Source organism: Bos javanicus, chromosome 4 (genome assembly GCF_032452875.1).
Source record: "Bos javanicus breed banteng chromosome 4, ARS-OSU_banteng_1.0, whole genome shotgun sequence".
Classification (NCBI taxonomy): domain Eukaryota; kingdom Metazoa; phylum Chordata; class Mammalia; order Artiodactyla; family Bovidae; genus Bos; species Bos javanicus.
In genome coordinates, this window is record NC_083871.1 from 55,248,592 (window position 1) to 55,266,337 (window position 17,746).

Below are 17,746 nucleotides of genomic sequence, written 5' to 3' on the forward strand. Positions count from 1 at the left end.
CAGTATAAACAAAAGATGAAACACAGATATTTTGAGTTGTAACTTTTAAAAAATTTTTGAAAATCACTTAGTCTCAATATCCACCGAAAGAATAACACTATTAAACAAAGAAAAAATTAGCAAATAAAGTAATTCTGTTGCAAATGTGGCATGAGGGATTTTTAAGCATTAATAGCAACATTAAGGACTGTGGGAATTAAGATACCAAATGTAAGCTTTACAAACAGGGCATTTATTAAAGAAATTTTGTCCTATCATTTGTGATGACTTGGGAAAGAAAAAAGACTCATTAAATAGCATGGTAAAGTTTTCCATTTAGAATGAAATAGGCTTTCAGAAAGTATTTACTTTTTGAAAAGTGTATATTTTACAATTCAGAAAAAATCAAACTTTTAAATATGGTGTGTAATCTTATTAAAGGATATGATCTTCTTTCAGTCTGATCTCTTTGCAAGCCTATGCACATGCACAGTTGCTATTGTCTTCCCTGAGTTTGAATTATGGATCTTATTACAGTTGACCCTGTATGGATCCTGTATGGACCCTGTTATGGATCTTAATACAATGAGGATACCAGGGGTGCTGACCCTCTTTGTAGTTGAAAATCTGAGTATAACTTATAGTTGGCCTTACATACACTCAGTTCCTCTGTATCCATAGTTCTGCATCATCAGAGTTAACCAACTGCAGTTCAGGCAGTACTATAGTATTTACTATTGAAAAAACAATTGGCATATAAATGGACTCATGCAGTTCAAGCCTGTGTTGTTCAATGGTTAAGTGTATTTTCTTCTATAGGATTCCATACTTCCCCAATCCTGAAAGGTATGGCTGTGATTTTAAATGGCCAGTTTTCATTTATCATTCTTCAGACAGTAAGCTCTATGAAGGCAGTTGATTCAATCGCAGCTTGTGCTAGTGGTTTAATTTCTAGCACGATCTAGCATGATGCCTAGCACAAGTTAACTATTTGTTGAATGAATAAACATTAAATTTTGTCCAACATTATTCTAACTTAGCCTGATTTCCAATCTAAGTTATAATAATGTAGAAGGACAGAATCCTTTTAAAGCCACTTGATAGCTGTATTCTTCAGAACATTAAGTATAAAGTCTTGTGCCATCATGTTACAAGTGTGGCAGAGATCCCCATCTTTGGAAGCATAACTGCATCCCTGCAGGATTTACCTCTTGTGTCTGACACCTTCAGCAATCCCAGCCTGTGTCCCAACTTCTTCAGTCATCTGTTCTTTGTCTTTTAGTTCATATTGGTTCTCATCTTGTGCTTCCCAAACATCATACTGCTCTTCTAATCATAGTAGTCTATCTTAGTGAGCCCTTCACACTTCATCTTAGGATTCCCTGGTAATGTATATTGCTTTACTTAATCAGGGATCCAAAAGCTTTCAACTGGGAGAGTCATCTTGGCACAGATGAGCTCCTCCTGCCTACTCCATCTCCTCTAGTGAAAGGCACCAGAGGAATAATACAGTGTTTGTGCTCTAAGCTTCTTAAATCAGTTGGATTTCTTTTCTTGAATCTGTAGATTTGTTTGCATCATCTCTGAATCTGCTTACATCTACTCCAGTCTAGAAATTAGCTAGGACCAATAACTGGTATATGTTTTCTAGCATCACAGTATTGAAATTAACATGAACAAGAATATGAGATGTAGATAATTGCATGTGATAACTACACTTATAGAGACTATTTATTTTAAAAATAATATTGCTTCCTATTTAAAGAATTTTAATCAAATAGATTCTATGTAGTGTATCGGCAAGTTAGCGAAGATCTTAAAGCTAATTTAAAAATTCTACTGCTTGGACATTATCAAAGTTAAGCACTCTGCACTCCAAAAGACACAGTCAGGACAGTGAAAATGGGAGAAAAGACTTACAAATCATGTATCTAATAAGTGTCTTACCCAAAAGAACTCTTACAGATCGATAATAAAAGACAGCCTAATCTGAAAATGAGCAAAGATTTAAATAGACATTTCTCTGGAGAAGATATCGTAATGATCAATAAGCTGCAGTCTATGGGGTAGCAAAAGAGTTGAACACAACTTAGCAATTGAACAGCAACACAAAGAGCATGAAAAAGAACTCAACATGATTAGCTACTATAAAGTAAGTGAAGTGAAAGTCACTCAGTCATGTCCAACTCTTTGCGACGCTATGGACTGTACTCCATGGAATTCTCCAGGCCAGAATACTGGAGTGGGTAACCTTTCCCTTCTCCAGGGAATCTTCCCAACCCAGGGATCAAACCCAGGTCTCCCACATTGTAGGTGGATTCTTTACCAGCTGAGCCACAGGGGAAACCCAGTTACTATGAAAATGCAAATCAAAACCACAATGAGATGCCACTTTACGCCCACTATAACGACAACAATCAATAAGAGAGATAATAATAAGTGTTGGTGAGAATGTGGAGAAACTGAAATTATAGGATTATCATAAACCCAGCCATTTCACTTCTAGGTATCTAACCAGGGGAAATGAAGACACATGTCCATCCAAACACTATGCAAATTGTTCACAGAAGCACTGTCTACCAGAGCCAAAAGCCAAAAGCCAACTCAAATACCTATCAACTGGTGAATGCGTAAATAAAGTCAGTGTATCTATACAATGGAATACTATTCACCAATACAAAATGAAGTATTGATACATCCTACAACACTGACGAACCTCAAAAACATTTTCCTCCATAAAACAGGGAAGAAGCAAAAAACACATATTGCATGATTCTCTTTAGTGTGAAAAGTGCAGAACAAGCAAATATATTAAGACAGAAATAAGATTAGTGGTCGCCTAGGACTGGGGAGAGGAGTAAAGAGTTATTCTAACAGTCACATCCTTTTGGGGGGGTTCTGGAAATGTACTAAAATTAGATTTGGGTGGTAACTGCACAATTCTGTAAATTGAACAAATCTGAATTAAACATTTAAAATGGGTGGATTTTGTGGTATGTAAATTTTATTTTAATACAGCTGTTACCTTAAAAAAATATATTACTAATTTTGTGTAGAGATACAGATATATTATGATAAACAGATCTTGATTTCTGAGCTGCACTGCAGAATTTAGGGTTTATAAGTTTAGAAATAAGGGTCTGTTTCTCCTAAAATTTAGTAAAGGAACAGTAGTAAAAGCTTGTTTTGTTTTTTAGATAAGGCTAGAATAAAATGAGAAGAAAATGAATATAGGTTAGCATATAAAGTCCCAGAAAAAAACTGTATTTCCATACATGGTGTGTGTATAAGCTTTAAAAGATACTTGAATACCTTTCCACGACTTCTATAGCTATTTCTATTGTGGGAATAGGAATATAAGTTGATTCCCTTCTTCATAGTAAGTTAATTCAAGAACTGAACAGCTTTCACTCTATAACATTTTTCTTATTGTTTCAACAGGGAATGCAGATATTAATTTCATCTTTTTTGCAAAGTGTAAAGTGTTGATGTAATAATAATAGCTAATACTTATTGATTGCTTGCTGTATGCCAGACACTGAGCAATTCAAATCCATTTCTTCACTCATGTGTTACATTGGCACAAACACTTACTTGGCTTACTTAATTGCACTATTCTTTCTTGTGTCCTCTTTCATGGCCTTTCTCTGCTCTCTTTTTCTTTTTTCTACTCCACTACTCTTTCCCCACCCACCTTTAGAGCAAATTATTCAACTGTTGGCTACACTCTTTGTTTCAGGGTTTCACATTTTAAAAGCAAGTGTTTTGTTCACATTGTTCTGCCTTTGGCCAAAGACCAATTTGATATTACAGAAAAATATCAAATCAGATTTTATGCTGAATTTTGATTGATTTAGTCAAAATGTTCAACTGGTTTGTTTATATAAACCTGCCTTAAATCAAAGAAAGGTGGGCTGAAGGGGAGGAGGTCTTTGAAAGTGAAGTGGTAGATTCCACAGGAGAGTAGAATCTTTTGTGAAAAAATCTGCAACAGAGGACAAAAGAAAGAAAATACTAGTTCACAAAAGGTGTGGGTGAAGGACTGGCAAAGCAAACCTATAACAGAAGATGTGGACATTTGTGAGTATGCCTCAGTGCATTGCATTAATAATTTGCATATTAAGAAGTCACGAGTCTTCATGTTAATGAATCCCTAACTAGTCTCTGACACAATAGACTGAGCGTCCCTGGAGGAGTCATTATGGCCCATCATGTCAATGATCCGCACATTAATGACTCCCTTACAGGCTCATCAACAGGTAGCCTCATAGGCTTCCATTGAGTTCTTTTTCATTTGCTTTTTAAATGTACCTTCTCCTCCCTTCCTTTTGTAATCTATTGTGAAGAATTGACAAAAAGGTGCATTAAGATGATTTTAATGAGATGTAAGTTCACAAAAGCATTAAATTTAGAAATAATACATTAAGACTTTCTGAGTCTGCCTACAAAACTTTTCAAAAGCAGTTACATACAAATCCAGTTTGATAATAGCATTATTATTTGGATTTCAACACAAACCATCCAATCTAATTTATCATATTTCTCTTTTCACTGATATATCAATTTATGCTATGATTAGCATAAGTAGAACAGCTAGTTTAAAAATGTTTGTGAAATTGAATTTCTTGAAAATGGAAATGAATTTCAATGGATTTCATATCATAAAGATTACTAAACACTTACTAAAACTATAAAACTAAAAAGCAGAAACTGCTAAGATATAGAATTTTAAAATATAAATGAATTTTAAATTAAGAGAAAAAACAAGACAATAAATAAATGGTCCTAGGATCTAAAAAAAGTATTTCATAACTTATAAATTTAACATTTAGTTAAAAGCAATCACATGAAGGCAGTACTTTAATATTTCTAACTTGATTTGGCTTGCTCTGACTTTTGTTGGTCCTAATTATTGTATTATTATATATGAAATGCCTGGCCGGATGAAGCACAAGCTGGAATCAAGACTACCAGGAGAAATATCAATAACCTCATATACGCAGATGACACCACTCTTGTGGCAGAAAGCAAAGAGGAACTAAGGGCCTCCTGATGAAAGTGTAAGAGGAGAGTGAAAAAGTAAAACTCAACGTACAAAAAACTAAGATCATGGCATCTGGTCCCATCACTTCATGGCAAACAGATGGAGAAACAATGGAAACAGTGACAGAATTTACTTTCTTGGGCTCCAAAATCACTGCAGATGGTGATTGCAGCCATGAAATTAAAAGACACTTGCTCCTTGGAAGAAAAGCTATGACCAACCTAGACAGTATATTAAAAAAACAGAGACATTACTTTGCTGACAAAAGTCTGTCTAGTGAAAGCTATGGTTTTTCTGCTGGTCATGTATGGATGCGAGAATTGGACCATAAATAAAGCTGAGTGCTGAAGAACTGATGCTTTTGAACTGTGCAATTGGAGAAGACTCTCAAAAGTCCCTCAGACTGCAAGGAGATCAAACCAGTCAATCCTAAAGGAAATCAGTCCTGAATATTCATTGGAAGGATTGATACTGAAGCTGAAGCTCCAATAGTTTGGCCTGATGCAAAGAATTGACTCATAGGAAAAGACCCTGATGCTGGGAAAGATTGAAGGCAGGAGGAGAAGGGGATGAAAGAAGATGAGATGGTTGGATGGCATCACCAACTCAATGGACATGAGTTTCAGCATGCTCTGGTAGTTGGTGATGGACAGGGAAGCCTGGCGTGCTGGAGTCTATGAGGTCGCAAAGAGTCATACATGACTGAGTGACTGAACTGAACTGAATTATTATATTTATGATATCTGGTGATTTTTTACAAACATAAAAGGTATAATCTCCTATATGAAATACTGTAGAACTGCTACTAGTACTTATATTGAATTACACATCATTTCCCCTGATTTACTCTACAGATAAAGGGAAAGGTATTGATATATGCTTGAAACTCTCAAGAGACAGGAATGGGAAAAGGCTGGGGGAAGAGTTGTAGAAGATTGCCACTTTGCCCCCACTAAAAAGAAAAGAACAATCACATGCAAACTATACTGTCTTGGGAAACAATACAGGGCACAGATGCTCAGGGGAGTGGCTGCCACCCTAAGTTGGGCAACAGATCCTTTTGGGAGGTGAGGTTCCGAAAGATTTGATTTTACAGCCTGGAAGTCTCATGCTCCTTTGTTTTCCTTCCTGCTCTCAGCCCTTCCAAATACAACCTTTTCACATACACACTGGGAATATCAATTTACATTTTAAATTGCCTTTTTCTTAAAACAGTTTTCAAAACAATATGTAACACAAGTTCTGTAGAGCTTGGATGTCAAACTCAGTATTGAACAAACCAAGTATCTTAGTGATACTTATATGTAGATTTCACAGAGAAAACAGGTTTAATCAAGAGTTCCTTAATTGCAATTAGTTGGCTCACAGTCATGACCCTGTGATAATGACATTTTACACAACCACAAACAAATCAGTAATAAATAAAGCCTGAGAATTAGTATCCTTAGGAAAAAACAGATATTAATAATTCTCTGATAATATTTGAAAGGAAGATGAAGTATAAAATCCTTAGAAATTGCTTTGTAGGGGAACATGGAGAATCAGAATGTCAGAATTTTAAAGTAGTAAGAATCTCAGCTGGACAACCATTAATTTTTTGTCATCCATGGATGACAATTTCTTCCATTAAGAGCTGAGGTAAAATAAGGACTTTAGACCAAATAAAGTTAAGAATTTTTTCTGGTATCTCTCTGATATACATTCTTTAGTTTTTCCTCCATCACTTAAAAACATTTACATTTCTCTCTTGCTAGAATATAATTGGCAGATTGTGGCAGAATAGTCCCTTGGACCAGGTTTACCTATAAGTTTTTTTTTTTTTTTTTCCATTTAAAATTCATGGATTCTGGTTGTAATTGCATTGCTCCCAAAGCAATCTACAATATTTTTGTTGTTCACATGTGAACTTCCAAGATTTGACTTAATTACAGACTAGATTCTCACATTTTGGTATTCCTTTAGAAGACACTCTAAGGAGATCTCATCTCTATAAAATTGCACATGATGCCCAGATTTGATCACAGAATTAAATCCAAATAATTTTTTCACTCTAATTCATGTGGGATGGGGTGAGCAAGAAAAAAATAGTACCCACCACTTTGACATGACAAAGCAGATTTGAAAATAGCAATCCTTGGCAGAAGACAGAATTAGGAAATGAAGCAACTTTGGAAAAGAAACTTACCAAAGAATTCTTCAACAGGTTATGTTTTTCAGTTGCTTCTTTCTCTGCTATTGAAATTTCTTGCATCAAGAAGGCATGGCACCATCATCATCAGTATGTTTTCAAGATCAAGGACTGAAGCAATAGGCAGTGTGCTAAATTTAGAAATGCAGAAGATTTTTGGGAATGTAGCAATTCAGCTTTATGGAAAACAGGAAAGTGACTCAATAAAACCATCTTGTCACTAATGTGGTAGTATATACTCAGTTACCTGAATACTTAAGTCACTAGAGTTTACTCAAGGGTCTTATGTTGCCATGGTTTATGCTTACATTTTAAGAGTAATAAATTAACTTATATCATATGTGTTACACAATATATTTGCTCATCCCAATCACTTGTAGATATTGGTAATGTTTTTTCATTATTAAAAAGTTTTATCTGGACATAGTAAAATAATGGGGGAACAAATTATTGTATAATCTGCATTATAAATTGTACAAGACTAGTTGACAAATTGTAGTGGTAGGATTTCTGTAGGTATTAAATTTGAAATGCTAACTATAATATTTAATTGAGAATGTATCTTTGTATTGCAATGTTAATAGTTATTTCTATTGATTCTTCTAGCATTTATATGTCTTTCGACAATAAATTTTAAAAATTTCCAAATCATATTTCAAAATTATATTTATGGGATGCTATTAGTCATATAAATATGGAATTTTAAAGCAGAAGGCCTACTATTTAATATCAAAACTGAGAAAGGCAAATTTTTTCTATTTTGAACAATAAAGGAGTTGATAGGTAGTGGCTGCCAGGCTGCATAGAGAATGGTCAGCAGGCTCAATCTGGACTCAGCAAGGAAACCCCTTGATCTGTTATCAGTGCTTGCCATGGATGCTAGAGAGGGAGGCCAGTGTGAGAGTATTGTATTTGATATCCCTAATCTAATCCGGAGCTTTCACTTTGAAGATAAGGAATGTGACGCCCACAAAAACCATGTTCTTCAGCATATTAATTATTAGTCCCCAGATTCAGCATCTTAAGGAAATACAAAGTCATTTAAAAATGTTTATGTTTTCTCTTTGAGATTATTTTTGCTTCATTCAATCCAGCATTATCATCAAGGAACTGAATTTTAATGCATGTTTTCATCCTGAACTCCTTCTGGCATTGTGCCTTTAAACTTTTTTTCCTTAGACACTTTTGTTCACAATTAGACATTTATTGCTCTAATTGTCTTTCTTTTGATCAAATATTTCTTTTCTGTTTTCAGTTTTATTCCTGATCAAAAGAAGACTACTGGTGTTTTAACACCAAAGGATTAGATACTGAGCCCTTGTAGTTGGTTAATGTATTATGAACTTCACTTCTCATTAAGTACAAGTTTCTGCTCTCCTCCCTCCTCCAAATCATAAATGGCTGTAAAATGTCAGAACACAAGAAAGTCCATTTTTAGCGAAATGTCACAATGAGATTATGAAAATAAACAACATATAATGCATAATTATTTATTTCAGGAAAACCTTTTCAGTATAAGTATCCACTTAGCAACGCCAATTCTAATACTGAAATATTCTTCTTAAGTGTCCCTTAAAAACTCTTAAACAAGGCACATATTATTTCTAACTTAAAAGCTCTCCGTTCATTTATTTTCCTTTGTTCCTTTAGGGAAGGAAGGTAAAGGAAATCAAATGAGAGCACCAGCTTTGAACAAAGAGGGCAGACTTAACATACTTTTTGAGGAGTTCAATATTGACTTTTTAGCTGCTTATCAGAACAAGAGGTGATGCCTAAGAATTCCAAGCTGGTTATCTTTAGTCAGTGCTGAGTACTTTCAAGCAGAGTTGTTATAGAGACACAAATGCAACATTCATGACTCATTTTGGAAATGATCCTTTTTTTATGCCAACTTTTTGATTCCTCTTGGAACAGAGTTACACTTCTACTAACTACAACCTAATCCTGACATTTACCCTGACTGGCTGGGTAATTCCATCACATTAGACAGATTGTGTGGAACAGGTTTCACTCATATTTTAAGAGATATATGAGCTTTTAGCACAATAGCATTACAGAAACTCAGGAAAAATGATATTACTACTTATACTAAAACTACTACATTTGGGCAGTGTTAAAATTAACCATAACTCTAAAAGCCTAAGTGCCACATACCTAGAAACTGCAGGAATATTAACAGGGTGCATAGATTCTGACACTGAATAAATCAATTGGGTAATAACAGAAAGTGTGAATTAGCATTCCCATGCAAACTGTGTTTGGTGAAGACATTTTTAAATAGAAAGGTACATACACTGATGATCTAGTGATCTTTCTTTGGAGGGTGGCCTTCTGATAGTAAAGGTACGTTTTTAAAAAAACTAAGCAAGTATGTTATCATGGGCTGCCAGTTTTACACTTGAAAGTAACTTGTGGGAAAAATGGTAACTTGTGAATTAAAGACATGAGAGAATGGAGTAAACCTTAAAAAATATATAGATAATTGAAAGTAAAAGGAGAAGCATGGGAATTGGTTACTGCAGCAGTGGAGAACTGGTGATCAGCATGGTATTTACTACATGTCACTAATGATGATAATAACAATAGTGATAATAATAATAATACATTTATTAAACATTTCCACATATTGAGAATTATGTTAAATAATTTTCTTGTGTATAAGGACTAGGCAATAATTGGAGAAAAATGATACACAGAGAGCTTAAATGTTGTGTTGAGATTAAGGCTTGTTGGAGGTTGCATAGCTAGTAAGTGACTTAGTAATTGGTAAGTAACAGGAAAGACAGATTTGAATCCAGGTCTTTCTGCTTTTTTTCACTATGAACTGACTAAAATAAAAGCCAAGAAACGAGGCATAACCTACTGATGCCCTGTTCAGGCACACATACCCTAGAATAGAAAGGAAGGCTGAAAAGTGTCTATATGAGCACCCGAGAAGCAGATTACCCAGCCTGGAAGACATCAGAAGTCAGCCAGCAGACTAATTCAAGAATGCCAATTTACAGAACAGGAGCCGCAGATGGCCACTGACTTAATTCTCCCTTGCTTAGGTCTTGGAAAGGGCAATACTTGGTTTCTAAGAACCAAGTATTCTTGAACTTGTGAACTCAAGAACACAACCAAGGTTAGGTAGAAAGAAGGCATCTTTAAAATCTACATCCAGGCAAGTATGTGTGTATTAGTTGCTTAGCGTGGCCGACTCTGCAATCCTATGAACTGTAGTCAGGCTCCTCTGTCCATGGAATTCTCCAGGCGAGAATACTGGAGTGGGTAGCCATTCCCTTCTCCAGGGGATCTGCTGGCTCAGGGATTGAACGTGGGTCTCCCACACTGAAGGCAGATTTTTCACCCTCTGTGATACCAAGGACACCCCATATCCAAGGAATCGATCAACAAATCACACTGATGCTACAAATTTGATTCCTCTTCACCCTCCTAATTGCCATCACTTTTATCATCATTTGTGCCTGAAATATTGCAGGAGTCTCATGACTTAACCTTCCTGCTTCACTATGGCTTATCCCATTCAGGCTCTCCTAAAGAGAGATCCTTAAGTGTACTTCCAGAGATTGGTCCCTAAATGTAAAACCTACCCTGTCTCTCTCCCATTTAACTCCTCCACTGCCCACCTTGTCACTGCCACCCCTCCTCAAGCATTGATTTAAAAGTAAATAAAGAATTCAGACATTCAGTTCCACTTTTCCTGGCATACTAAGTCCTTTAAACCTGACTTAAACTAACCCCAGTTCTATTCCTTGGCATTAAAGAACAAAACACAAACCACAGCTCAAACCCTCTGAACATCTCTTTGTTTCTGGAAGGTTCTCATCTTTTTGTGCTTTCTTACCTTTAATTCTTTGACCACTTCTTATTTTTTCTGCCTGGAATGACTTTATCTTTTTTCTCTAGCTGAGGAAGTCCTACTTCCCATAAACATAAATTTTCCTTTGTGAAAAACTTCCTGATTCCTCCAACTGAGTGCTCTCCTCATTCCTGTTCTTTGTTCTCTGGAAAATATCATATCCCATTATTTATTATAAAATTTATCACATTATAATAATTGCCTGCTGATGTATCTATTTCCATCATTACATTAGAGCTTCCTTGAGGTAATTATATATATACATATATAATTCATCTTGGATTTCTGTGTTTATTAGAATGTATGGCATATAGATTTCCCAATGTTTATTAGAACTTAGGGCATAGAGTGGGTGCTCAACAATGACCTGTCTTAAGATTAAATAATACTAATGACTGACTCTAGTATATATTTAAGGTACACTATTAATGAAGTATCCCTCCACAAATGACATATCCTTTTGACTTTTTAATTTCTAAATTTATACTAGATTTAAATTTTTTAAAATTATTTAAGCCCATAGTTAAAAACTTTGCCTTTTAACTTTGGAGGGGGAGGTACTTCAAACATTATAAGACAGAAAAATATGCATGCTTTATTAGAATTTTTATGACACTGACTTTTTTTTTAATTTAATTTTATTTTTAAACTTTACATAATTGTATTAGTTTTGACACTGACTTTTAATGAGGAAAGAAAAGAAGAACAATGTTATGATAATGCTGATAAGAGGCAGACAGACAGGAAGAGTAGAAAGGACACTGTGCATTTATTCAGCACAATGACAGACACTTAACCACTAGGAAGACCAGTAAGAAACTCCCCTGCTCAAAAAGGACTCAGGGAAAAGAAAATCTCTTTAACAAGCGCTTCTAGGAAAACTGGTCAACCATGTGTAAAAGATTGAAACTAGAACTCTTTCTAGCACCATACACAAAAATAAACTCAAAATGGATTAAAGATCTAAATATAACACCAGAAACTATAAAACTCTTATAGGAAAACATAGGCAGAACACTCTCTGACATAAATCACAGCAAGAACCTCTATGACCCATTTCCCAGAGTAATGAAAATAAAAATAACAATAAACAAACGGGACCTAGTTAAACTTAAAATCTTTTGCACAATGAAGGAAACTATAAGCAAGGTGAAAGGCAGCCTTCAGAACAGAAAAAAAAATAGCAAATGAAACTACTGATGAAGAATTAATCTCCAAAATATACAAGCAGCTCATGCAGTTCAATACCAGAAAAATGAACAACCCAATCAAAAGTGGGTCAAAGAACTAAGACATTTCTCCAACGAAGACATACAGATGGCTAATAAACACATGAAAAGATGCTCAACATCTCTCATTAGAGAGTACCAATCAAAACCACAATGAGGTATCATCCCATGCTGCTCAGAATGGCTGCCGTCAAAAAGTCTACAAACAATAAATGCTGGAGAGGGTGTGAAGAAAAGGGGACCCTCTTACACTGTTTGTTGGAATGCAAACTGGTACAGCCACTTGGAGAACAGTGCAGAGATTCCTTAAAAAATGAAATAGAACTGCCATATGATTCAGCAATCCCACTGCTGGGCATACACACCAAGGAAACTAGAATTGAAAGAGACACATGTGCCCCAGTGTTCACTGCACCACTGTTTACAATAGCTAGGACATGGAAGCAACCTAGATGTCCATTGGCAGACAAATGGGTAAGAAAGTTGTGGTACATACACATAACGGAATATTAGTCAACTATAAAAAGGAGCACTTTTGAGTCTGTTCTAATGAGGGGGATGAAACTGGAGTCTATTAAACAGAAAGAGACCAGCAATACAGTATATTAATGCATATATATGGAATTTAGAAAGATGGTAATGACGATCCTATATGCAAGGCAGCAAAAGAGACATAGATGTAAAGAACAGACTTTTGGACTATGTGGGAGAAGATGAGGGTGAGATGATTTGAGAGAATAGCATTAAAACATGTATGTTACCATATGTAAAACAGATAACCAGTGTTAAGTTCAATGCATGAAGTAGGGCACTTGAAACTGGTGCTCTGGGACAACCCAGAGGAATGGGTGGGGAGGGAGGTAGAAGGGGTGTCCAGGATAGGGGGGACAGGTGTATACCCGTGGCTGATTCAAGGTGATGTATGGCAAAAACCACCACAATATTGTAAAGTAATTATCCTCCAATTAAAATAAATTACTTTTTTTTTAAAAAAAAGGACTCAGAGTATAAAGGGGAGACTAGAAATTTTCTCTAACATATTTCATTTCTACCATGACTGTATATAGTTCTGGGGCCTATCATCATCAACCATAAAGTTCTTTGCCTTTATTTTCAAATTTTCTAAAGTTGTTTTAATTAAACCCCTTAACTGTAATTGGTCATATAACAGATACCTTGGGTTTTGGAGTGGGATTTTATCTATACACACCCTGTAACTTAGACCAGAGAGCAATCCATTTGTCTGGATATATTACCTGAAACTAGAATTTAACAATTTAGATATTTTAAATGATACAATAAACACCTGTAAAACAAAACAACTTATCATTTCCTCATTCCTCTCCTCTGACTCACCCCACTTTTACATAATCATAATCTTGAAAATCAAGCTTTCTTGTTTACATGAATGATATCCTATGTATTCCTTGATAAATATATTTAGATTATTTCAATAGCTTTTAGCACAATAAAAAAGAACCTACTCTGATGCAATGTTTTAGCACTGTTCATTTAATATTATATGTTGCTAAGATTTATCCATATCATGGTATGTCTCTGTGTATTTTAAATCAATTTTGAGTGCTATGTATATTTCTCTTGTGGTATACCAAGTTTTGTGTCTACTCTTCCATTGATAAACATTTGGATTGGTTCAATTTTATGTAGTTGATGGCGATCAACTATCAACTGATAAAATTGACAGTCAATTTTATCAGTTGAATAAGTATAAAATTAAATAAGTATAAAATAGCATCTCCTTGTGGTCTTGATTTGCATTTCTCTGTTTTTTAATAACGCTGACCATCCTTTATATGCTTATCAACTATGTGCATTTTCTCTCCTCTCCTCTGATTCTATTGAAATGTTTGTGCTTTCTTATTGCATTGTAGAAGTTCTTTATATTTCTTGACATTTATTTTGTGTTGATGCTGTACAATGTAAGCATCTTCTCCCAGTTTAGTTATATTTTTCTGTTATAAAGAGGTCTTTCAATGAACAGAAGTTTTAAATTTTAATAGAGCTAAACTGATAATCTTTTTTTAATTTTAGTTTATTTTCCTTAATTTTAGTTTTTTTTCCTTCTTTAAGAAAACATTTTCTACTCTGAAGTCTGAAAAATATTCATATATTCTACTAAGAATTTCAAGGTTTTTGACATGTAAAGTCTTAATCCATCTGGAATTGATTATTGAATATTTATTGTGCTAATTTCACTTTTTTCCCATGAGGGTAGTCATTTTCCTTATCTCCGTTTACTGAGAGGTCCCTTATTTCACTGATGTCTGACATGCCACTTTTATCAAATACCAAAGTTCTAGATATGTATGGATCTGTTTCTAAGCTCTCAATACTTTCCTGTCTCAGTGCCAATATAATTGTCTTAATAACTATATCCTCATAGAAGTATTGAAACTACATAGAGGTGCTTCCTCTACTATTTCTTAGAAGTAGACCAGCTATTTTTAGTCCTTTATTCTTCTCTTTAGAATCATATCTTCAAATTTTGTGAAAACATGTTTTGAAATGTTGATTAGAAGTCAATTTGTAGATCAAATTTGGAGATACTATCTTCATAATTGTCCTATCTATGAATATGGTATATCTCTCAATATTTTCTAGGTCTTTAATACTTATTGATGCAATTCTATTCTTTTCCCTGTAGGAGTTTTACACATTTTCTATTAGTTTTTTAAACAAATATTTGATATAATACTTAAATTTCATCTATTTTGAATTCTTTTTCTTGTATTTACCTCTAAATCTAAGATTTCCCCTCTATATTTCTGTCTTTACATGTTTTTGTAAGATATCAAAATAGTAATATCCACTTTGATACCTATTTGTCCTCACAGTGAGTTAAAAGCAAGTTCCTTTCCTTTTGATGAAATTATTTGATTCTGAAAGAAAGAATGGAATATGACTGGTGAGAGTCATATTCCATTCATATTCCATGAAGGCTTCCATATACAGAAGCCTTCAAAAGTATAAGTAATGTTCTAGTTCAGCAGAACCATGTCGGGAATTTGGTAAAAACAAAACCAAACCAGAAAAACCTGAGTTCTATGCTACTTCTAAGAGCTTGGCCTCTGTGATCTCTCTATTAGATTTCCAGAGAATTCTGATAGATACCAAGGTTTGAGAACCAAGGTTAACTCTTCAGATAGGTACTGTGTAAACAGAAATTTATTTTGTAATTATCATTTAAGTATATATATACATTAAATATTTTCTTTTACATGTAAAATATATTTCATTAAAATTTTTATGTAGTTCCTTTAAAAAAAAGAAATTATTTTAAAAATTTAAGCATTCTAAAGAATTTAATAAGAAAAATGATTAATAACATTTTGTTTAGGCAAAAACATAAAGCTTTAATGATATTTTCCTCTACAAAGGAGATTTTTCAATATTGTTATCAGATGAAAGATAAAGAAAGAATACTTAAATGCTGTTTAATGGTTTATATATTTTAAAAAGTACATAGATTTTCTGGACATAGAGAAAGAAAAATGTGTCAACTTGCAGTTGGAGTCACAAAAATGAATCTTTGTATAATTATAGGTCTGATTAAACAATATAGATTATAGATTAAAACAGTATCACTTATGGTAATATAATATTTTCTAATGAAACTGGCTATGTAAAAACATTATTTTCATTTCGGGGCCCACTTCAAGGTAGAAAATAGTTTTGGCAAAGCTAAAATTGAGCATCATAAATGTTTACAAAGCTGAGTTACTTCTTACATGGTCAAGATGGAAGAATTTGTAATTTTCTTGTGATTTGTCAAAACAAGATTAGCCCTCTGGGGATTTGGATCAACACTGTCCATGCAATGAAAACTAGGTTCTATTATACAAATTCATCAGTCATTGTGAACTCTCTGGATTTCTTTTATTGCAGAAAAATCATTGAGAAAAGTCAGTAGGAGAAAATTCAGCTGAGATAGTACCAGAAAATGTGAATATTGGTCCAATCATTTCTGACAGACTGACTTGTGACATAACTATACACAAAGTGAGCTTTTCACTAACTATTTTCTTGCTATTGTAGTGGGCAAATTTAAATTCTTATACTTCTACAAATACACCTATAAACAGAATACATTTGAAAGGAAAAAGTATTTATCTTCCTCAACAAGTATGCAGAATATGAGATAAAAGCAAGTATAATCTGAATTATTTTAAAGAAAAAAAAATATGCTCCCATATGAATGACCAGTCTTGGCTGTAAAACTGGCCTTTGGCAATACACACATGAAGTCTTTAAACTGGGTATAAATTTAGCTGCCGTTTAGTTTCTATTAAATTTGTTTGTTTTCTCCTTTTATGGAGAGAGAGAGTTAATATTATGTCAGTTCAACTGGAAGAATTTTGAGTAAAATGGAACACAAAAAAATTAATAATTGGAACATTAGAAAGTAATTTCAATGACCACAACGGACTGTCAGTTCATAAAACTTCATCATTTAAAACAAGAGAGAAATATTTGGACTTTCAAAGTGAGAATTATGGGATAATCTAGATTTATATATATTTTTCCTTTGGCTGTATGTTTTAATATGAGTAAAATAATTTTATTTAGAATTATGGTATTGTGTAAATAATTTTTACATTTTTCTACAACTAATATACTTTATTGCATCATTCTAAGAGATCATTTTAATGAAAAAAACATACAAAGTACTGCAAGAAAATGTGAAAAGTTAAATAATATTTGTTTAGCTTGTAACTGGTTTGAATTTCCTATGATAAAAATGCTATACATTTATAGTCCCTGAAAAAGTGTAACATTTTGTTGTAAATTTAACAGTAAAGAAGAATCATCGGTAACATCAGATGAGAATAACTTTGAGAATTCAAAGGTTACAGGTAATATTTCTTTAATTTTTAAACAGAATATATTTCTTTTGTTAAAGCCTACAACTAGGACAATCTTACATAGGTACAATTATCTTAACTTTTCAGATACATATATCCCAACAATTGTTTGTTCTCATGAGGACAAGGAAGACTTGGAAACCAGTAATCAAAATGTAAAAGATGTAAACAGGGAACAGGATGAACGTAATGAAAAAGAATTAGAGCCGATGGTAAGTATTCTGGTTGCCAAGGTATTAGAGAAGATGAATCCATTTATGCTTCAAAGATGCTGCAATGTCTGCTTTTCAACAGCTTCAGCTAATATAATTTGCAAATATGAAAGCATAGCCTATTCTGTCCTTGCGTCTCTGGCTTCATCAACAAGGCTAGTGATTTGATTTCAGTATGTTACTTCAGGTCTCTGCAGTGGCAAATTAATGACATTCATTTCTTATCTCTTTACCAGCGGCTCTGAGTAACAGTTTGTAGGAATTACAGAAGAGGTAGCGCTATCCTGATGTGCATTTCTAATCTTTGTGACAAGTGTACACTTATAAAATCGTCTGTAAAATGAGAGGG

The 17,746-nt window shown here is 33.9% G+C and overlaps 1 protein-coding gene across 2 annotated transcripts in view; it reads left to right on the forward strand.

Moving 5' to 3' along the window:
* PPP1R3A (protein phosphatase 1 regulatory subunit 3A) overlaps positions 1–17,746 on the forward strand; it is a 40,565-nt gene that overhangs the window by 17,970 nt on the left and 4,849 nt on the right. For both annotated transcript variants that reach the window (XM_061414061.1, XM_061414062.1), the window contains 2 exons: positions 17,118–17,176; positions 17,273–17,397. In XM_061414061.1, coding sequence (XP_061270045.1) covers positions 17,118–17,176; positions 17,273–17,397 — 184 coding nt within the window. The remainder of the gene's footprint in view (positions 1–17,117; positions 17,177–17,272; positions 17,398–17,746) is intronic.